Below are 24474 nucleotides of genomic sequence, written 5' to 3' on the forward strand. Positions count from 1 at the left end.
TCATAGGAAGAAAGGTACGGGCTAGTAAAGAATGCACTCTCACAGCGAATGAAGGAACGAAGGGATCTGTCAAAGTTCATCTCTTCAGATGAATGGAAGCAGGAGGGCACTACTCTCTCTCCCCCCTAAAATAATCCAGTGGGATGGTGGGATACGTTGAGGAAGAAGGGAGAAGGAGAAGGGGACTGGGTGACCGGAATGCTAGAGTAAATGTCAGAGCAGATGAGGGTCACTTTGTCTAGAGCCAAGATTTGGCATCTGGGTTCTCAAGGACTCCTCCATGTTCAGGATTTCACTCCAACCAGTTTCCTAAATCATGTCGAATTGAGTACTGTAATTCCGACAGGTTTTTCTCCATATCTCAACATTGAGAAGAAATACAGAGAGAGAGAGAGAGAGAGAGAGAGAGAGAGAGAGAGAGAGAGAGAGAGAGAGAGAGAGAGAGAGAGAGAGAGAGAGAGAGAGAGAGAGAGAGAGAGAGAGAGAGAGAGAGAGAGAGAATACAAGAGAGGACAGAGGCCACCCTCTAAAGAGACTTCATGCTTTTGCCTGACGACTCATTGTGAAGGAGGACTTCACGGGGTACCTGCCATATTTGGTTCTCTCTTTGTTCCCTCTCTCTCCTCACTCTATCCCTGATCACAGGTGATGAACTGCACCTGTGACAGAGGGGAAATGTATATATTTGGGTGCTATGGGGTAGGGCTTCAAGTCTCCTGGGTTCCGGGCCTGGGAGAACACGAGTGAAGGTGTCTCCGTGAGGAGGCCTTTTTATTGCCACCCATACAATGTTTTTATTAGTTTCAGCCTGAGGGCCATGTATTTGTATTAAATATCCCTCAACTTTCGCATCAGAGAATGTGGTCCTGCAATTCCTTTTATAGATATGGTCCAGGCAACGGCCTGTCTGTGACACTCATCCTGAAAATTCTGCTGCTCTATCGAACGCTCCATACATTGAGTCTGAAAATGCCAGCCTAGAAGTCGTTGTGCTGACGTCAAAATCGGGGGCAATATACAAATCAAATTAATCAGCGATTTGAATCGTCTCAAACCAATCAGAGTATCAAAGCCAATGACGTGATTAATTATTTGTGTAGGCCGGCTCTAGCCCAACCATCGGGGAGGGAAGCAAATCCAGACAGATTGTGGAGAAGAAATGCTAGTGGGCCTGGCGTTTGGCCGGAGCGATGTGGATCGATAGTCAAGCTATTCACGCTTGTCTTTGAGCTGAAAGATAAGTAATAATACATTTTAATCTTTCTCTGTCTGTGTTACACAGTCACTCCGAGAGGAAGATGATGGACGATCTCAGAGTTAGCTCAGACACAAACAATATAACTAAATCTCACTGTTCCAGCACCCAGACATAGAAGAGACTATACAGTAGGCTGTCAACTCCAGTTCATCTCATATGCAGACAATGAACTATACAATTTATATCCAGAGAGTCCAGAGTGCTAGAACCCAATGTGATACAGTGAATCTGAAAAAATCCTGCCACATAGGAGAGGCATGTTTTTATGGGAGGCATTGTTTAATGGAACTGTTCAAGACTCATCAGAAATAAACGACCGGCCATCAAGCTTTGTTTTGATTGATGCGTTCAATCCAACTTTATGGCCATGCATATTTGCTTGCATTGGTTCTTAGCCGCCTCTTATAGTTTTGTCAGTATTGGAGTTCCATTGTCAGTGAATATTCCCCTCAGTAGAGAAGCACTGGCAGGCTAACATTGTTGTCTTATTGAAAAGGTTGGATTTAAACACAGACAAACGGTCCCAATTAGATTCCTACCCCTCCCTACCTATTCAGACCTTTCACACATGCTAGCATCGAGGGGTAAGGTTCAAGAGGGAGTGATAGGTTTTGATTTGGGACTGGGTGATACTGTTCTCCAAACATAGACCATAGTAATTACTACCCAGGGTGTAATTGCTTAATATGACCACTAGGGAGCACACCTCTCATGCCCTCTCTTGGTCCTCATCGTGGTTTCAGGACAGCAGTGCTTGTTTTCTCCCTGTACACAAGCCCAGTCAGTGTGATGATTGAGCTCTCTATACTTTGAAGAAACCATATCATAAATCCATAGCCCATAGTACAACAATCATCTTACCAAGTTCAGGTAAATGACAGCATTTCATTATCTATACAACAGGTCTTCTGAAAGGTGTGAACTGATTTGATTGCCCTCTAAACATTGTTGACCATGGGGACTGAGTCTGTTGCTGTGCTCTCTTACCTCTGTGGGGCCACAGCCCTCCAGGTACGGAGACCCCTCCACTGTCAGATATACTGGCAATGCTTCCCTGCAAGTGAGCACTCAGACCTGGAAAATAACAGAGAGATGATTGAGAGGAATTATTCTGTACGTATTCACCTTATTGACTGTGTGCTATTATATACTGAACAAAAATATAAACGCAACATGCAACAATTTCAAAGATTTTACTGAGTTACAGTTCATGTAAGGAAATCAGTCAATTGAAATAAATATATTAGGCCCTAATCTATGGATTTCACATGACTGGGAATACAGATATGCATCTGTTGGTCACAGATACCTTAAAAAAAAGGTAGGGGCGTGGATCAGAAAACCACTCAGTATCTGGTGTGACCACCATTTGCCTCATGCAGCTCGACACATCTCCTTCACTGTCACGCCCTGGCTCTGGGGACTCTTAAATGTTGAGCCAGGGGTGTAGTTTCTATGTTATGTTGTTCTATGTTTAGCTTCTAGATCGTTTAGATCTATGTTGGCCAGGGTGGTCCCAATCAGAGGTAGCTGTAGCTCGTTGTCTCTGATTGGGGACCATACTTAGGTAGCCTGTTGGCACCAGTTAGTTGTGGGATCTTGTTCCGTATAGGTTTGTTGTGTATACCTTGGACTTCACGTATCGTTTGTTTGTTGTTTTGTTCTAGTTGTGTACTTCAATAAATATGTACGCTTATCACGCTGCGCCTTGGTTCCACGAATCCTTAAACGATCGTGACAGAAGATCCCACCAACTAAGAACCAAGCAGCGTGTCCAGGAACAGACAGCCTGGACCTGGGAGGAGATCCTGGATGGGAAGGGATCCTGGACTTGGGAGGAGATTCAGGCCGGAATGGATCGCCGTCCTTGGGAGGAGACTGTGGAGGCGCGCTATAGAGAGGAGCAGCGGCAACGCAGAGGGTGCCGGCCGAGGAGGAAGCCCGAGAGATAGCCCCAATAAAAAAAAATTGGGGGGCTAAAAGGGTGGTTGGCAGAGCCTAGTGTTAGAGCAGAGCCAACTCCCCGTACTCATGCTAGGGAGCGTGTGACTGTGCAGGCTCCGTGTTATGCGGAGCCACATACTGTGCCGCGAGTGTTCCGGCACAGTCCTGTACGTCCTGTGCTAGCACCACGCACGTGTCGTGCGAAGATGGGCATTCAGCCAGGACGGGGTGTGCCGGCTCAACGCTCGTGGTCTCCAGTACGCCTCCTCGGTCCCGTATATCCTGTGCCGGTGCTACGTGCTGTATCGCCAGTACGAGTGCACAGCCCCGTACGTACTGTGCTGATGCCTCACACATATTGTGTGGAAGTAGGCATTCAGCCAGGACGGGTTGTGTCAGCTCTCTGCTCCAGACCTCCAGTCCGCCTCCACAGTCTGGCCCGGCCCGTTCCGGCTCCCCGCACCAGGCCAGTGGTGCGTGTTCCCAGTCCAGCCCGGCCTGTTCCTGTCCCTCGCACCAAGCCAGTGGTGCGCGTCGCCAGCCCGGTCCGGCCTATTCCTGTCCCTCGCACCAAGCCAGTGGTGCGCGTCGCCAGCCCGGTCCGGCCTGTTCCTGTCCCTCGCACCAAGCCAGTGGTGCGCGTCACCAGCCCGGTCCGGCCTGTTCCTGTCCCTCGCGCCAAGCCAGTGGTGCTCGTCGCCAGCCCGGTCCGGCCTGTTCCTGTCCCTCGCACCAAGCCAGTGGTGCGCGTCGTCAGCCCGGTCCGGCCTGTTCCTGCTCCCCGCACCAAGCCAGTGGTGCGTGTGTCCAGTCCGGCACGGCCCGTGCCTATTCCACCGGTGCCTGGTCCGGCACCGGTCAGCTGCTCCACTCCAGAGCCAGAGTAATCCGCTCAACCGGGGTCCGGTCCAACTCCAGTCAGCGGATCCACTCCGGAGCCAGAGCAATCTGCTCCACCGGGGTCCAGTCCAGCTCCGGTCAGCCGCTCCACTCCGGAGCCAGAGAAGTCCGCTCCACCGTCGTCGGGTCCAGCTCCAGTCAGCGGTGCCAGTCCAGACCCAGACGTCAGCCCCTCTCCAGGTTCGGGGTCTCCCACACCAGGGTCCAGACAGGACTTGGTACGTCGTGGGAGGAAGGAGAGGGGAAGCAGCGCGCCGAGGTCCAGACCAGACCAGGGGCTAACAGGGAGGCGGAGGATAGGTGGTGGTCACGCCCGGAGCCGGATCCGCCTCCGAGGCGGAATGCCCACCCGGCCCCTACCCTGTTATGTTTAGGTTGCGCGGTCGGATTCCGCACCTTTGGGGGGGGGTACTGTCACGCCCTGGCTCTGGGGACTCTTAAATGTTGAGCCAGGGGTGTAGTTTCTATGTTATGTTGTTCTATGTTTAGCTTCTAGATCGTTTAGATCTATGTTGGCCAGGGTGGTTCCCAATCAGAGGCAGCTGTAGCTCGTTGTCTCTGATTGGGGACCATACTTAGGCAGCCTGTTGGCACCAGTTAGTTGTGGGATCTTGTTCCGTATAGGTTTGTTGTGTATACCTTGGACTTCACATATCGTTTGTTTGTTGTTTTGTTCGTGTTGTGTACTTCAATAAATATGTACGCTTATCACGCTGCGCCTTGGTTCCATGAATCCTTAAACGATCGTGACATTCACATAGAGTTGATCAGGCTGATTGTGGCCTGTGGAATGTTGTCCCACTCCTGCTCAATGGCAGTGCGAAGTTGCTGGATATTGGCGGGAACTGGAACACGCTGTCGTACACATCGATCCAGAGCATCCCAAACATGCTCAATGGGTGACATGTCTGGTAAGTATGGAGGCCATGGAAGAAATGGGAAATTTTCAGCTTCAAGGAATTGTGTACAGATCCTTGCGACATGGGGCTGTGCATTAATATGCTGAAACATGAGGTGATGGCGGCGGATGAATGGCATGACAATGGGCCTCAGGATCTTATCACGGTATCTCTGTGCATTCAAATTGTCAGCGATAAAAATGCTATTATGTTAGTTATCCGTAGCTTATGCCTGCAAATACCATAACCCCATCGCCACCATGGGGCACTCAATTCACAACGTTGACATCAGCAAACTGCTCACCCACATGACACCATACATGTGGTCTGCGGTTGTGAGGCCGGTTGGACGTACTGCCAAATTCTCTAAAACGAAGTTGCAGGCGGCTTATGGTAGAGAAATTAACATTAAATTATCTGGCAACAGCTCTGGTGGACATTCCTGCAGTCAGCATGCCAATTGCACGCTCCCTCAAAACATGAGACATCTGTGGCATTGTGTTGTGTGACAAAACTGCATATTTTAGAATGGCTTTTTATTGTCATATAGCACAAGGTGCACCTGTGTAATGATCATACTGTTTAATCAGCTTGTTGATATGCCACACCTGTCAGGTGGATGGATTATCTTGGCAAAGGAGAAATGCTCACTAACAGCGATGTAAACAAATTTGTGCACAACATTTGAGAGAAATAAGCTTTTTGTACGTATGGAACATTTGTGGGATCTTTGATTACAGCTCATGAAACATTGGACCAACACTTTACATGTTGCATTTATATTTTGGTTCCGTGTAGTTAAATACAGGGTGTCGCTGTTGCTGGTGTGATCATAAGTAATCTTGTGTGAAATTATATAGGCAACTCTTGACTGGCAATGATTTTATCTGCAACAAAGAGGTATAGCCTATGTAAATATATGAGATAAACATAACTGCAATATTAACTACAAAAGTTCAGCAAGGAAAAGCCTAGAAATAATAGGCTTTACCCACTAAGCACGGCCTGGCTCCGACATCTTTTGGACTTCTTTTTTTGGTCCTGTCCGGTTGTCATTTTTGCAGGTTGGCATTTATTGTCATGAATCTTGCCCTGGAGGCAGCTCTTTAGAGTTGTCACTAGCTGGCACAGCAACAAAGTCATAAAATCTGATTTTAAACATAACCCTAACCTTAACCACACTGCTAACCCTAATGCCTAACCCGAACCCTAAATTATGACCAAAAAGCACATTTTTTTATTCATTAATTTGTTACGATTCAGCTGGCCCATCGAGCAGAAATCATTCAGTTCTGCCTCTAGGGCAAGATTCATGAGAATAAACATGAATCTGTTCTTTTTTGTTTGTTTTTGGTGCGGCCCAAACCGGCATTGATTTTAACAACTTCCACTGACGTTCATTTTTGGTCAGGTCCGGACCAAATCTGAACCAATCATAGACATCTATGTTTCACAAGTTTGGACAGCACAGTACAGTAGAACACAGTAGAGTACAGTAGAGTAAAGTAAAGAAAAGTAAAGTATAGTTCAGTACAGTAGAGTACATTACAGTACAGTGAAGAAAAGTAAAGTATAGTACAGTACAGTAAAGTACAGCACAATAAAGTACAGCACAATATAGTAGAGCACAATAGAGTACAGTAGAGTAAAGTAAAGAAAATTAAAGTATAGTTCAGTACAGTAGAGTACAGTAGAGTATAGTACAGTATACTATACGGGGGGCAGATAGCTTAGTGGGTAAGAGCGTTGTGCCAGTAACCGAAAGGTTGCTGGCTCTAATCCCCGAGCCAACTAGGTGAAAAATCTGTTGATGTGCCCTTAAGCAAGGCACTTAACCCTAATTGCTCCTGTAAGTCACTCTGGATAAGAGCGTCTGCTAAATGACTAAATGTAAATGTAAAATGTAATGTACTGTAATGTACTCTACTGATTTAAACTGTACTGTATTGTATTGTACTTGACTGAATTAAACTGTACTGTAGTGTATTGTACTCTACTGATTTAAACTGTACTGTACTCTTCTGAATTAAACTCTACCGCACTCTGCTGTACTCTACTCTACTGAATTCAACTCTACTGTCCTGTACTGTACTCTACTCTACTGTGCTGAACTGGGCTGTACTGTACTGTTCTGTTCAAACTTGTGAAACATAGCCTAGACATCTATGATTCGTTCAGATTTGGTCTATTCCGGACCAACCAAATGTGTACTTGTTTAGGGGAGGAACTCATTAGAGTAATACCCAGCATGCTTTGCAAGTGTTTGTTTTTACATGTACATTTTGGTCATTCAGCAGACACTCTTATGCAGAGCAACTTACAGCAAGTGCATACAACTAAAGTAGCTAAAACAACAACATATCAGTCATAAAAACATAAAAATATTTTTGTAACCGTTACTGAGAATGCTATTGTAGTTGAAGTGATCTGTTGGTTAATTCTGTATGCCTTGACATGAATGTCATTGCTGTCAGTTTTAAGGCTTTTAGAAATGCTGACATAAGTGCATGTGACACTTACACAATAAGAAATACTCTATGTTTCTATCTTCAGTGATGTTAGAAGGATAAAAAATATTATTGTGATTTAATGCTTCATAGAGAATATATATGCAATAGAATCAATGACCAGAACATTTTTATTTTTATTTTGCTTACTGGGTAGTCGTTGAATACTGATGTGTATATTATTGCAAAACATATTCTACAATAAGCAGAATCCTTGGCCTCAGTTTTATGCAGAGGAATTAAAAGAAACATTCTGAATATTCTTAACTCCATTAAGACAAAAACCTGAATAATTCAAGAGCAGTTATGACTGAGGTAGTAAAGATAACTGCCAGGTACTGCAAATGGGAAAATATAATTCGTTTCACTTTCCTCTCAGCTCTGTGGTGACACCATACTCTCCAAAGAGAGCTCTGCTCGAGCTCCCTGAGGCGTGTCCAATGTGTAATTAACATCTACATTGTGCCTCATTTCTCTGTCATGTCTAAACTCACCTTGGTGTGAAAACAGTTTAACCGCCCTTCTCAGCTCACCTATGTCAAAAGTAATGTATTACACTGTGTTTAATTTACACATAATTTTAGTGTTTACATGGTGTGTCAAATAAACTGGAAAAGGGGGTGTAATTATTGCTTCATTATGAAAATTATGTAATATTCCATATTTGTTTTGGAAAGTTTGGACATACAAATCACTCATATTAGGTCACAAAAAAATTATGACATTAGTACATAATCAATTTGATATAGGGAAGACTAAAATCAACTAAATTGGGAAATACCTTAACTTATCCAACTAGCAGTGTTTACTGTCAAGTGCATGCGGCTCTGTGGAAACATTCCAAATGTTAACAGGAGGGGTTAACCTGGATTCAATGTCAAATTGATGACGTTGAAGATGTATCGAGATTCGCACAGTTGGGAAGTCCAATCAAATGTGGTGTGGTCTGCTGTCTGAAGGTAGGGCAGGTAGGCTACAGGCTGTGGTGTGAGCAAACATATCCTACAACAGTAAGTGTCTCACAAGCCAGTGCGCCTCGCCTCTGTTCTCCGAAACAACTCTGTCAAACGTCAGAGAACAGCTGAGAGCTTAACGTTTCAAAAGTCTGGCGGTTTCAAAAGTCACCTCTCCCTGCTCAGAGGAAACGGAACGGTGCGCTTCTACAACGTGAACAACTTTTAAAGTGGGAAATACAGCACTGCAACACACTGCAACAGCGTGGAAGGCATTTGTCATAGATGTCCACTCACTTGGAAAGAGGCCTACAGATAGAGAAGACCAAACTTAATGCGTTGAAACTCGAATTGGATGAGGAGATTGATGTGGAGAGTCTTGACGGATGCCTGCCTGAGGTGCGGCACGGCGGCGCGGAGAAAGGAGCGAAGGTGGCCGCGGAGCAGACGGCGATGCAGCGCAAAATGACCCGCAGCCCCAAATGCGCCCGCTGTCGGAACCACGGCGTCGTGTCTTGTCTCAAAGGCCACAAGCGCTTCTGTCGCTGGCGTGACTGCCAGTGCGCGAACTGTATGCTCGTGGTGGAGCGGCAGCGGGTGATGGCTGCGCAAGTTGCCCTGCGGAGACAACAGGCGACAGAGGTGAGCCACTCGGCAGGGACATCCGACTTTTACTGGCGGGATAGAATTTAAGAAAGATCATTATTATATAATGTAGGACAAAATGCTGTATGTAAATGTTTTGTAACTTGTGTAGGTCTATTGGATGACGATGTAATTACATATTGAATACAGGTCAGGTAAGACTATTCCTGTGAGCAAGGCCAGCCCTAAGCGAAATTTGGTTGAAAATGCTGAAATGGGCTAATTGAGTGACTGTCAGTGACTGACATAACAAGAGGAAAACTGCTGATGAACAACCAAATTTTGAAATTGCACCTTGTGTATTCTACTGTTCTAACTCTCAACAGTAAGTTGAGACCCCGATTGAGTTCCTAAAACAATATATATATCGGGCCGGCCTTGCCAGTGCATCATGCACTTGTTCCTTTTTGTCTACATTTGCTCGGAAAGACAAATGCGGAAATGGAAACAGTTCATTGCCATATTCCATATTCAATGTAAAAAAATATATAGTTTGATATTCTCTTAGAAAGTGTGTAGGATTAATAAGCAAATTAATATGCATTGCTCCTTTCCTTTTGTGATAATGAAAACAAAAAACTATATTGCTCAGTTTCACATAAAAACCATAGGTTGTTTTTGCTTTACATTTCTGGATAGGTAATGTTATTAACATTTAATTTAATTTAAGTTATTCCACTCATAAAACTAATTTGTTTACACTTAAAAGCATTTTATCATAGGAATTATAGGCCTTACACCAGGAAAACTAACATGTCATTATTCTGTAACAAACTTGCCTAAATACATTACATATTATATAGGCTATGACGGTACACCTACCATGTACTGTACTTGACTGTATTTACTGCTCTAGTGTAATAAGTTATATTGCCTTAATTAATTTCCCCATGGGGTTAATGCATACAGTGCTTTCAGAAAATATTCAAACCCCTTGACTTATTCCACATTTTGTTGTGTTACAGCCTGATTTCAAAATGGGTAATACATATATATATATATATATATATATATATATATATATATATATATATATATATATATATAATCTCACCCATATACAGACAATGCCCCATAATGACAAAGTGAAAGCATGTTTTTAGATTTTTGTGCAAATGTATTGAAATTAAAATATATAAATATCTCATTTACATAAGTATTCACACCCCTGAGTCAATACTTTGTAGAAGCACCTTTGGCGGCGATTACAGCTTTGAGTCGTCTTGAGTATGTCTGTATCAGCTTTGCCCATCTGGATTTGGGGATTTTCTCCCATTCTCCCTTGCAGATTTTCCTTAAGCTCTGTTAAGTTAGATGAGGAGCGGCGGTGACCAGACATCTTCAAGTATTTCCACAGATTTTCAATGGGATTCAAGTCAGGGCTTTGTCTGGGCCACTCAAGGACTTTCACATTCTTGTTCTGAAGCAATTCCAGCGTTGCTTTGGCTGTATGCTTGAGGTTATTGTCCTGTTGGAACATAAATCTTTGCCCCAGTCTAAAGTTGTTTGCAGTATGAAGCAGGTTCCCATCAAGGATTTGCCTGTATTTGGCTCCATTCATTGTTCCCTCTATCCTTACCAGTCTCCAAGTCCCTGCCACTGAAAAGTACCCCCATAGCATGATGCTGCCACCACCATGCTTCATGGTAGGGATGGTGTTAGACAGGTGATGAGCTGTGCCTGGATTTCTCCAGACATAGCGCTTTGCATTCAGGCCAAATAGTAGCATTTTTGTCTCTTCAGACCACAGAATCTTTTGCCTTATGATCTCAGAGTCTTTCACGTGCCTTTTTGCAAACTCCAGGCGTGCTGTCATGTGCCCTTTTCTCAGGAGTGAATTCCGTCTGGCCACTCTCCCATAAAACCCAGATTGGTGAAGTGCTTTAGAGACTGTTGTCCATCTGGCAGGTTCTCCTATCTCAGCCTAGGAACTCTGTATTTCTGTCAGAGTGGTCATTGGTGGTCCCTGAGTGGTCCCTGACCAAGGCCCTTCTTGCCCGGTTGCTCAGTTTGGTCGGACGGCCAGCTCTAGGCAGAGTCTGGGTAGCTCCATATTTTTTCAATTTCCCAATGATGGAGACTACTGTGGTCTTGGAAATTGTTAAATACCCTTCCCCAGATACTGTATATGCCTCATCACAATTCGATCTTGGAGATCTACGGACAGTTCCTTGGACTTCATGGTATAGTTTCTGCTCTGACATACACTGTCAACTGTGGGACCTTATATAGACAGGTTTGTTTCTTTCTAAATAATGTCCAAACAACTGAATTGGCCACTGGTGGATTCCAATAAAGTTGCAGTGACATCTCAAGAATGATTAAAGGAAATGGGATGCACCTGAGCTCAATTTGGAGTGTCATAGCAAAGGGGTGTGAACAATTATGTAAATTAAATATGTATGTATTTCATTTGCAATACATTGTAAAAAGATTCTAAAAACATGTTTTCATTTTGTCATTAGGGGGTATTGTGTGTAGATGGGTGAGAAATATATTTAATCTATTTTAAATTCAGGCTGTTTCACAACAAAATGTGGAATAAGTCAAGGGGTATGAACACTTTCTGAAGGCACTGTATGTCAATATATTTTAATGTATGTGACTTTTACCCCGTTCCTCTGCAGGGTAAGAAAGGGGTCAGGGGAGCAGCCGCACCGTTCCGTCGCACCGCTTATCAGCGCTACACCAGAGCACCTAGCATCTTAGCAAAGAGTATCCTAGAGGGTATGTATCAGTGATAGACCAGAGCACCTACTGTAGCAACCTAGCTATCAGTAGCCTATGCTATACAGTGCCTTAAGAAAGTATTCACACCCCTTGACTTTTTCCACATTTTGTTGTGTTACAAAGTGGGACTAAAATTGATTTAATAGTACTTTTTTTCAACGATCTACACAAAATACTCAAAAGTGGACAAAAATGATAAACATTTGTAAAACATGTATAGAAAATAAAACACTACTATATCTTCATTAGATAAGTATTCAACCTCCTGGGTTAATACATGTTAGAATCCCCTTTGGCAACGATTACAGCTGTGAGTCTTTCTGGGTAAGTCTAAGTGCTTTCCACACCTGGATTTTGTGTGAAATCCCTGAGTGGTTTCCTTCCTCTCCGGCAACTGAGTTAGGAAGGATGCCTGTATTTTTGTAGTGACTGGGTGTATTAATACTCCATCCAAAGTGTAATTAATAACTTCATGCTCAAGTTATTAACAGCTAATTTGCTGTGATTCTGGCTGCAGAGGTCGTGACTGTGTTAGCCGTAGCTAGCTGGCTAGCTAGCAAGCGGGGGATAAGAACGTTGCCAGCGAGCTTTGCAATGGAACATAAAGAATGAACGACTGGATCACATCTGTAAATATCAAACTAATCTAACGAACGACTGGGCAACCAAAAGATGAGAAAGTATGAATTTGCTTAAAAAAATGAAAATATCTACAAATAAATTATATTTCTACCGGTAAATGTGTGCTTTCATATTGTTTTCTTTGTCAACTGTGGTATAAATTACATTACCTTGAAAAAATGAACTCCGCAAAGGGACTCGACTCTGCCTCGTTCCGCTGCGTTGTCCATTATTTCCAAGGTAATGTACAGAATGTCGGCGTTTATCCCTTACTTATATACAATACATCACAGAAGACTGAAATATAACAACGCCGTTTGACATAGAAACACCAGATTTTCGGCTGTAAATATTTTTCCTTTTTTAAAATGAATTATGAAATTATGAAAATATAGAGTGAGTCCATGCAACTTATTATGTGACTTGTTAAGCACATTTTTACTCCTGAACTTATTTAGGCTTGCCATAACTAAGGGGTTGAATACTTATTGGCTTAAGACATTTCAGCTTTTAAAAAAAAAAGTATAATTTGTAAACATTATTGGGTATTGTGTGTAGGCCAGTGACAAAAATAATCTATTTAATCAATTTGAAATTCAGGCTGTAGCACATCAAAATGTGGAAAAAGTTAAAGGGTGTAAATACTTTATGAAGGCACTGTAGATGAGAGGATAACAGTTCATTAGCATCTAGCTCATTACCCCATCCCCTGTCTCAGACCAGACAGGGGGCTACATCACACGGGATAAGTCAGTAATTACACTGCCTGTTTCGTCTATAGGGATTAGATCTGTTTGTATTTTATTTATGGTAATTGAAATTATGCAAATATGGGGTATGGAATTACAAGCTGTGTTTACCAGCGAGTGGTTGGGAGACAAAATGATGAGGTCGTGTTACCTCTACTTTCCCATGAGTACGCACATGAACAGGTACACACACCATAGCAATGTCATCACAGCTGTGTTTAGAGCACCTACCTTGGCTTTATGAATTTCAACTTCATTCACCTAAATAAAGTTGGTACATTAATGTGTTCATTGTTTAACTTCCTATACTGTAGATTTAAGTTATTATAGTTAAACAGAAAGTGTTCTCAGGTCATCATTATACAGCTAAATGACATCAGTGTTGTATATTTCCCTATAGGGTACAAACTCCCTGTGGCGGAGGACGGCCCCTGGTCCAAGCGACGTCACTTCCCCTCTGTCAGTGCCAGGATGAGGAAGAGGAGGGCATTTGCTGATAAGGAGCTGGAGAGTGTGATGCTGGAGAGAGAGCTGAGACAGAGAGAGCTGGAGGACATATCAGGTCTCACCCTGCTTCACCACCCGGCCCTGGCAGTGATGCCCGCCTCCCCCCACCACTGCTGCCCACTCAAGGACCCTGGGGCATCTGCCTACGCGCCTGTGTACAAATACAAACCGGGCCCTGTGCTGTATGAGTGTGACTTCCACTGCTACCAGGAAGAGCTCAAGGCCAGATCAGCAGATAGTGGTTATGATTATGGTCAGTTCATGTCAAAGTGTAACTCTAATTCTGGGGTTCTGGAACACATGGAGCGAGCCAGGGAGAGAGCACTGGAGAGCTGGGAGTGTTCCGGGAAAAGGGAGAGCTGTCAAGAGCCGTTACTCCTGCCCTCACTACAACTCCAACAGTGGGGGAGTAGTTATTCTGATGGCTCAGCTGATCTGGACAAGGATAAGGCCGTGCCAAAATGGGTCAAAGACGATCCAACAGTTCCAATGGCCATCATGCCAAAAACAGCCGTCACACACTCTGACTCTCCCTCTGAGCCAAAGCATGTGTTTCGGGGAGAGGTAGAACCTTACAAACCCAGCAGGTTCCCAGAGCCTCACTTCCTCACACCCAAGGACTGGTCAGCAGGGGGGACTAGGCATCATGACAAACCTCAGATCAACTCAATGAAACCCACAGTGGTGAGGCGGCCATTACCGTTCTCAGTGGAGGCATTGCTGAGGGCCTGAGGAACTCATGTCCATAAGTGTATTTTCTATAACAACACTGGTTACTGTAAAATGCATAACTAGTGAAATACTGTATTTAAGAAAATATGTGTACCCAAATCTATTTCAGTATTTAGTCAAAAGAAATGTGCTCAGCATTTTTCAAAGGATTGTAAGATATTGTATTTTAAGAGCACAAGATACATGTATACAGTGGGATCTGAAATTATTGACACCCTTGATAAAGATGAGCAATAGTGACTGTTGTATAAAGTAAATAATTAAAATACTGGGCTATAATGTGCCTTCAGAAAGTGTTCATACCCCTGGACCTTTTCCACATTTTGTTGTGTTACAGCCTGAATTCAAAATGGATTTAATTGTTTTGTTTTTCTTCTCACCCAATACCCTATAATGACAAAATGAAACGTATTGAAAATGAAATTCAGAAATATCTCATTTACATAAGTATCCACACGCTATGACACTCCAAATTGAGCTCAGGTGCATCCAATTTCCTTTGATCATCCCTCATCACTCATCACTACACTTGATTGGAGTCCACCTGTGGCCAACTCAATTGTTTGGACATGATTTAGTAAGAAACACACCTGTCTATATAAGGTCCCACAGTTGACGGTGTATGTCAGAGCAGAAACTATACCATGAAGTCCAAGGAACTGTCTGTAGATCTCCAAGATAGAATTGTGATGAGGCATATACAGTACCTGGGGAAGAGTGTAAAACACTAGAGTGTTGAACGTTTCCAAGAGCACAGTGGTGACCAAGAACCCTGCCAGAAGGACAACAGTCTCTACAGCACTTAACCAATCTGGGATTTATGGGAGAGTGGCCAGACGGAAGCCACTCCTGATAAAAAATAAACATGACAGCACGCCTGGAGCTTGCAAAAAGGTACGTGAAAGACTGAGAGCATAAGGCAAAATATTCTGTGGTCTGATGAGACAAAAATGTAACTATTTTGCCTGAATGCAAATCGCTATTGTCTGGAGAATACCAGGCACAGCGCATCACCTGTCTAACACCATCCCTACCTTGAAGCATTGTGGTGGCAGCATCATGCTATGGTGATGCTTTTCAGCGGCAGGGACTGGGAGACTGGTAAGGATAGAGGAAGCAATGAATGGAGCCAAATACAGGAAAATCCTTGATGAGAACCTGCTTCAGAGTGCAAATGACCTTAGACTGGGGCAAAGATTTACTTTCCAACAGGACAATGATCACAAGCATACAGCCAAAGCAACGGTGGAATGGCTTCAGAACAAGAATGTGAAAGTCCTTGAGTGGCCCAGCCAAAGCCCAGACTTGAATCCCATTAAAAATCTTGAAGATAGCTGTTTACCACCCTCCTCATCTAATCTAACAAAGCTTGAGAAAATCTGCAAGGCAGAATGGGAGAAAATCCCCAAATCCAGATGTGATACAGACATACCCAAGATGGCTAAAAACTGTAATCACCGCCAAAGATGCTTCTACAAAGTATTGACTTAGGGATGTGATAACTTATGTAAATGAGATTTTTCTGTATTTCATTTTCAATAAATTAGCAAAAATGTCTAAAAACATGTTTTCACTTTGTCATTATGGGGTATTGTGTGTAGATGGGTATGAAAATAACTTTCGGAAGGCATTGTGTGCTCAAATAAATGGGGAAATTAAATTATTTTATAGTTATACAATTGCTCAGAGAAAGAGATTCTATTTAACAAGTAAAACTTTTTTTTCTTAAAAAGGTAGGGGTCAAAATTATTGACATCCCTAAAGATTTTTCTAAATAAAGTAGTCAAAAGTTTAGAATTTGGTCCCATATTCCTAGCACGCAAAGACTACATCAAGCTTGTGACTACAAACTTGTTGGATGTATTTGCAGTTAGTTTTATTTTGTGTTTCAGATTATTTTCTGCCTAATCTCATCCACCAGACGGCTCTCTCTCTGTTGAACTGTCTGGTTTCACAGTGCCTCAGAATGGAACTTGAATGGGAGTCTATGGCAGGAGCATCGGAAACAGCTGTCGGTTTTATTTGGCTGATCTCTCAGTCCATCACCATCTAGAGCAACCCCTAGAACCTTCCCCCTAGATTATGGATTTCAAACCGCAAGCAGCGCAAGTTACAAGGAAGTGAGTTCACATTTTAGAAATACTGTAGCTTCCATAGCCACAAAGTCTGATTCCAAAAAATTTGCTTTTTTGTCTACATTTAAAGTTAGGGTTAGGCATAAGGTTAGCAGTGTGGCTAAAGTTAGGGTTAAGGTTAGAGAGGTTTAAAATCAGATTTTAAGAAGATACATTGTAGAAATAGGCTGGATTCATGACTTTATGATCTCCAGTTTGTAAGTCCATATTATTGTCTGCACATTTGTTGTAAATATTCAATCATAACACATTTTGTTCTCTAATTTCCCAAAAAAAAAAAACACTGTTTAATTTTCATGTGTTATTATACATGCCGTTTAATCCCTTGGCTAAGGTCTTTGTTAAACAAGACCAAAACATTAAAATGACTTCAGATTATACTTTTATATTGTTTTCAAACATGATAGTTAAAATAGATAGCTCAGTGATTGAACTGTTGCCCAAAGCGTTTATGTTTCGAATCACAGTATCCACACTGCCTGCTCCTGTCCTCGCCCTCAGGGCTAACTCTGTGGTGTTCAAAAATCCCTTTAAGTCTAAAGAAAAGTAACAAAGAAAGGATTACATGGGGTGGCAGGTGGCCTGCAGCTCTCAGAGAGAGAGAGATAGAGAGAGAACATTAGAAACCAAAGAGAAACACCTCCAAGCCTGTTAAACACTTTTGTAGTGCTCAATATAAATGTTATCAAATATATCAATACCAAAAAATTACATAATTCCATGCATTCATTCAAAAATAGAAATAGTCACAGACACACACACACACACACACACACACTCCCTTTCTTTAGTGCCAGCAATACCTACCCAGCAAACCAACATTTGTTCTGTGAAGGTTCCCTGAACATTCATTAGGTTGTGGCAAATGTTCTCATAACACAAAAACTATCCAGTTGTGCTGATGATTATACTATCCAGTTGATTATAGACTATAGATTGAATAAAACATTCACCTGATTTAGCAAGAATGTTCCCAGAACGTTGCTCTCACATTTTGTTGTGGCAGTATGTTCTAAAAACATTACTGGTACATTGTGTTATTACATTACCTGGAAGCCTAATGAGAACATTTGGGGAATGTTCTGTGGTGGTGGATACAGATGTTGTGCACAACATTTTAGTGAATGTTAGAACATTCCAAGGATATTTAATAAAAAAATGTTCTGAAATAAATGTTGGGATGTTATCATCCTATTGTTAGATAAAACCCTAACTACACTGCTCAAAAAAATAAAGGGAACACTTAAACAACACATCCTAGATCTGAATGAATGAAATAATCTTATTAAATACTTTTTTCTTTACATAGTTGAATGTGCTGACAACAAAATCACACAAACATTATCAATGGAAATCAAATTTATCAACCCATGGAGGTCTGGATTTGGAGTCACCCTCAAAATTAAAGTGGAATACCACACTACAGGCTGATCCAACTTTGATGTAATGTCCTTAAAACAAGTCAAAATGAGGCTCAGTAGTGTGTGTGGCCTCCACGTGCCTGTATGACCTCCCTACAATGCCTGGGCATGCTCCTGATGAGGTGGCGGATGGTCTCCTGAGGGATCTCCTCCCAGACCTGGACTAAAGCATCCGCCAACTCCTGGACAGTCTGTGGTGCAACGTGGCTTTGGTGGATGGAGCGAGACATGATGTCCCAGATGTGCTCAATTGGATTCAGGTCTGGGGAAAGGGCGGGCCAGTCCATAGCATCAATGCCTTCCTCTTGCAGGAACTGCTGACACACTCCAGCCACATGAGGTCTAGCATTGTCTTGCATTAGGAGGAACCCAGGGCCAACCGCATCAGCATATGGTCTCACAAGGGGTCTGAGGATCTAATCTCGGTACCTAATGGCAGTCAGGCTACCTCTGGCGAGCACATGGAGGGCTGTGCGGCCCCCCAAAGAAATGCCACCCCACACCATGACTGAACCACCGCCAAACCGGTCATGCTGGAGGATGTTGCAGGCAGCAGAACGTTCTCCACGGCGTCTCCAGAACCTACTTTCATCTGTGAAGAGCACATGGTGCCAGTGGCGAATTTGCCAATCTTGTTGTTCTCTGGCAAATGCCAAACGTCCTGCACGGTGTTGGGCTGTAAGCACAACCTCCACCTGTGGACGTCGGGCCCTCATACCACCCTCATGGAGTCTGTTTCTGACCGTTTGAGCAGACACATGCACATTTGTGGCCTGCTGGAGGTCATTTTGCAGGGCTCTGGCAGTGCTCCTCCTGCTCCTCCTTGCACAAAGGCGGAGGTAGCGGTCCTGCTGCTGGGTTGTTGCCCTCCTACGGCTCCTGATGTACTGGCCTGTCTCCTGGTAGCGCCTCCATGCTCTGGACACGCTGACAGACACAGATAACCTTCTTGCCACAGCTCGCATTGATGTGCCATCCTGGATGAGCTGCACTACCTGAGCCACTTGTGTGGGTTGTAGACTCCGTCTCATGCTACCACTAGAGTGAACGCACCACCAGCATTCAAAAGTGACCAAAACATCAGCCAGGAAGCATAGGAACTGAGAAGTGGTCTGTGGTCACCACCTGCAGAACCACTTCTTTATTGGGGGTGTCTTGCTAATTGCCTATAATTTCCACCTGTTGTCTATTCCATTTGCACAACAGCATGTGAAATTTATTGTCAATCAGTGTTGCTTCCTAAGTGGACAGTTTGATTTCACAGAAGTGTGATTGACTTGGAGTTACATTGTGTTGTTTAAATGTTCCCTTTATTTTTTGAGTAGTGTATAACTTAATGGGAATCTTAGCTAATGTTCTGTGAATGTTTGCTGGATAGGCAACATACATTGTTCTTTATTGTACACCAAGCTCGACGCTACTACTATCTGTATCCTCCATTATGTTTTCTTTATTCTTTCTTGTCCTCCATTGTAATCTGGGCGATATGAAAGCCAGATAGGTTTGACAACTCTGGAATGTGTGGCGTCAACCGTGTGGTGATAGCACACTGCTCCGGTCTTTGTGTGTCGCTCACTATCGCAACACATCGCGGAATGCAGAAAGAAAAGCCTTTTCCTCTCTTCTCTCTCTCAGGCCTTTCATAGACGGCAGACTCTGCACTGAAGGGAAAGAGGAGGTGTGTCCACCAGTGGCCAATGACAGACAGAACAGAAGAACGTGTGTCTGTGTCTTTATTGTAGTCTATCAACGTGGATTTAGCAATATTAAGACATGCGGAGGGCAGAAATTACCATTCTCACCGCAGTAGTTAAACACAAGCACCCCTCACAAAGGGAGATAATGACTCGTGTGAAGAATAATACATGGGATATAAATCAATTTTACCTCTTGCAAAGAGGAAAACCCATTCATTCATCCCCACATTCCATTTTGGGGCATCTTTAGAATTGCTAGAAAGGTGTGCTGTGGGTTTAATAGATTGTGACCTCACTCAGAATGCTAGTCGTGTTCCATTTCTCAATAGGATTGTGTGGGACATAAATATTAGCCATATTGTTCCCTGTCTGTCTGCTCTTTGGAAAGGTCTGAATCGGCTTCCTATTGGCAGTTTATATATTAAAAATATATAAAAAATTGGCCTGAGTCGTGTGTGTGCATGCGTGCGTGTGTGCGTGCGTGCAGACAGTACTGGAACGGGGGCCAGTAACTGACAGAGCAGTTTGCCGCTGGTTTAAACACATAATCAGATTTATAACAGCTCTACAAAACAGCTTTAACCTCCAGCCTTTTGTCACCCACCTTTTGGCTGCTTTAAGATTCCTCCGCCAACTTATACCTCATTTCCATTACAGCCATATTTATTTCAGAGAGCTGGTTTTAAAAAGCTTGCTTTGGCCCTTAAGCTCTGCTTCCTTTACTAAACACACCACTGCTTGGCTTATAGCAGACCCTGACCAAACTGTTATTTCAAACACAGACCAAGCCTCTCTCCAACCCCAACCTCACAACCACCACAGGTTTATTTACTCTGCTGGCCTAGCACTGTGCCTAGCATGAAGCCACTGGCCCGCCATGTTAGTGTAATGTATATATCAGCGTCTGAGCTCCCCTGACAGGGCATGAGCAACGTTTAGTATCAGAGACAACAGGGAGGCTCTTTGATCCAGCTCCTCTGACTCTGGGATTCTCTGGGTTCCCTGCCCTGTTCTTGAGTTTGGCAGGCAGGCTCACACCCCAGAAGGTCCTGGAGGTGTAGGGTTACACAGCCCTGACTGTCCCAGTCCAAAAACTCTGGCCCTCTACCTCAACCCTCTCCCTCTGCTAGGTGCTCTCCCTCACAGTGTGGGTGGGTTGGACAGTGGCCACTCGTACTTCACCTTCTGAGCCCAGTAAAATAAAGGCCAGTTCTATGGAGTCACCTGCCTCAGAATATACCAAGGTATATTGCAGCTCCAATGCAACACATACACACAACATGTTGTACAGTAAAGCTAGCCACAGTAACGGCACAGTAAAATAAACAAAGTGGGTCAGTATAACAACACAGTGGAACAGATACAGAAACTAGTGAATAAAATATTGTTTCTCAGGACAATTTTTTCTCACTTAGGATCAAGAGGAACAGGACTGTCCTTCTCTGAACTCGACTTTGAGCCTCTCCTAATATACACTGTTTGGTTTGGTCTAACCACCCCACATAACTCTTACAGAAGCACAAACATGAGCACTTAATAATAGACAGGCTGTGTAACTGAGACAGCCACGGCGGAACATACATTAAAAAAAAACATATTTGAAACAATCCGTATAGAGTTCTCTCTGTCATCTCTCCCCACATACATCTACCTGGTTGGGGATTTTCCATCCATCTACAGTGAGGGAAAAAAGTATTTGATCCCCTGCTGATTTGGTATGTTTGCCCACTGACAAAGAAATGATCAGTCTATAATTTTAATCGTAGGTTTATTTGAATAGTGAGAGACAGAATAACAACAAAAAAATCCAGAAAAACGCATGTCAAAAATGTTATAAATTGATTTGCATTTTAATGGGGGAAATAAGTATTTGACCCCCTCTCAATCAGAAAGATTTCTGGCTCCCAGGTGTCTTTTATACAGGTAACGAGCTGAGATTAGGAGCACACTCTTAAAAGGGAGTGCTCCTAACCTCAGCTTGTTACCTGTATAAAAGACACCTGTCCACAGAAGCAATCAATCAATCAGATTCCGAACTCTCCACCATGGCCAAGACCAAAGAGCTCTCCAAGGATGTCAGGGACAAGATTGTAGACCTACACAAGGCTGGAATGGGCTACAAGACCATCGCCAAGCAGCTTGGTGAGAAGGTGACAACAGTTGGTGTGATTATTCGCAAATGGAAGAAACACAAAATAACTGTCAATCTCCCTCGGCCTGGGGCTCCATACAAGATCTCACCTCGTGGAGTTGCAATGATCATGAGAACGGTGAGTAATCAGCCCAGAACTACATGGGAGGATCTTGTCAATGATCTCATGGCAGCTGGGACCATAGTCAGCAAGAAAACAATTGGTAACACACTACGCCGTGAAGGACTGAAATCCTGCAGCGCCCGCAAGGTCCCCCTGCTCAAGAAAGCACATATACAGGCCCGTCTGAAGTTTGCCAATGAACATCTGAATGATTCAGAGGAGAACTGGGTGAAAGTGTTGTGGTCAGATGAGAACAAAATGGAGCTCTTTGGCATCAACTCAACTCGCCGTGTTTGGAGGAGAAGGAATGCTGCCTATGACCCCAAGAACACCATCCCCACCGTCAAACATGGAGGTGGAAACATTATGCTTTGGGGGTGTTTATCTGCTAAGGGGACAGGACAACTTCACCGCATCAAAGGGACGATGGACAAGGCCATGTACTGTAAAATCTTGGGTGAGAACCTCCTTCCTTCAGCCAGGGCATTGAAAATGGGTTGTGGATGGGTATTCCAGCATGACAATGACCCAAAACACACAGCCAAGGCAACAAAGGAGTGGCTCAAGAAGAAGCACATTAAGGTCCTGGAGTGGCCTAGCCAGTTTCCAGACCTTGATCCCATAGAAAATCTGTGGAGGGAGCTGAAAGTTCGAGTTGCCAAACGTCAGCCTCGAAACCTTAATGACTTGGAGAAGATCTGCAAAGAAGAGTGGTACAAAATCCCTCCTGAGATGTGTGCAAAGCTGGTGGCCAACTACAAGAAACGTCTGACCTCTGTGATTGCCAACAAGGGTTCTGCCACTAAGTACTAAGTCATGTTTTGCAGAGGGGTCAAATACTTTTTTCCCTCATTAAAATGCAAATCAATTTATAACATTTTTTACATGCGTTTTTCTGGATGTTTTTGTTGTTATTCTGTCTCTCACTGTTCAAATAAACCTACCATTAAAATTATAGACTGATCATTTGTTTGTCAGTGGGCAAACGTACACAATCAGCAGGGGATCAAATACTTTTTTCCCTCACTGTACTTGGGTTGAGTGTGCAACTCCCCTCTCTGCCACTCTCTTCTCAGGCCAAGTGAACAGCTAACAACCCCTGGCACCCACAGTTGCAGCTGTGCAGCGATACTGTTACCTTCACTTGGCCACTGGAGCTCTACCTCTGCAATATTACAAACCACACCTCTACCCCTTCCTTGTCAGCCTGCCTCAGCCCCTTTCAGCCGCAAAGGCCATTAGGACCAAGGGCTACAGTGGCTTGCGAAAGTATTCACCCACCTTGGCATTTTTCCTATTTTGTTGCCTTACAACCTGGAATTAAAATGCATTTTTTGGGGGGTTTGTATAATTTGATTTACACAACATGCCTACCACTTTGAAGATGCAAAATATTTTTTGGTGTGAAACAAACAAGAAATAAGACAAAAAAACAGAACTTGAGCGTGCATAACTATTCACCCCCCCCAAAGTCAATACTTTGTAGCGCCACCATTTGCAGCAATTACAGCTGCAAGTGTCTTGGGGTATGTCTCTATAAGCTTGGCACATCTAGCCACTGGGATTTTTGCAAGGCAAAACTGCTCCATCTCCTTCAAGTTGGATGGGTTCCGCTGGTGTACAGCAATCTTTAAGTCATACCAAAGATTCTCAATTGGATTGAGGTCTGGGCTTTGACTAGGCCATTCCAAGACATTTAAATGTTTCCCCTTAAACCACTTGAGTGTTGCTTTAGCAGTATGCTTAGGGTCATTGTCCTGCTGGAAGGTGAACCTCCGTCCCAGTCTCAAATCTCTGGAAGACTGAAATAGGTTTCCCTCAAGAATTTCCCTGTATTTAGCGCCATCCACCATTCCTTCAATTCTGACCAGTTTCCCAGTCCCTGCCAATTAAAAACATCCCCACAGCATGATGCTGCCACCACCATGCTTCACTGTGGGGATTGTGTTCTTGGGGTGATGAGAGGTGTTGGGTTTGCACCAGACATAGTGTTTTCCTTGATGGCCAAAAAGCTCAATTTTAGTCTCATCTGACCAGAGTACCTTCTTCCATATGTTTTGGGAGTCTCCCACATGCCTTTTGGTGAACACCAAACATGTTTGCTTATTTTTGTCTTCAAGCAATGGCTTTTTTCTGGCCACTCTTCTATAAAGAAGGTTTGTTGTGGTGCCATATTCTTTAATAATGGATTTAATGATCTGTACTGCTCCACAACTTTGTCCCTGACCTGTTTGCAGAGCTCCTTGGTCTTCATGGTGCCGCTTGCTTGGTGGTGCCCCTTGCTTAGTGGTGTTGCAGACTCTGGGGCCTTTCAGAACAGGTGTATATATACTGAGATCATGTGACAGATCATGTGACACTTAGATTGCACACAGGTTGACTTTATTTAACTAATTATGTGAATTCTGAAGGTAATTGGTTGCACCATATCTTATTTAGGGGCTTCATAGCAAAGGGGGTGAATACATATGCACGCACCACTTTTCCGTTAATAATTTTTTAGAATTTTTTTGAAACAAGT

At 43.5% G+C, this 24474-nt stretch overlaps 1 protein-coding gene across 1 annotated transcript; it reads left to right on the plus strand.

Annotated features, from left to right (window-relative positions):
• Positions 1-8746: 8746 nt before the first annotated feature.
• Positions 8747-14445, plus strand: LOC311118046 (uncharacterized protein; the record flags this gene model as incomplete). The annotated part of the gene is made up of 3 exons (XM_084192922.1): positions 8747-9103; positions 11734-11833; positions 13607-14445. The coding sequence occupies 3 exons, from the start codon at positions 8747-8749 to the stop codon at positions 14443-14445; spliced, it is 1296 nt and encodes a 431-aa protein (XP_084049048.1).
• Positions 14446-24474: the final 10029 nt, after the last annotated feature.

The sequence above is a fragment of the Coregonus lavaretus genome (assembly GCF_964263955.1).
Source record: "Coregonus lavaretus genome assembly, contig: HAP1_SCAFFOLD_2343, whole genome shotgun sequence".
Lineage (NCBI taxonomy): Eukaryota > Metazoa > Chordata > Actinopteri > Salmoniformes > Salmonidae > Coregonus > Coregonus lavaretus.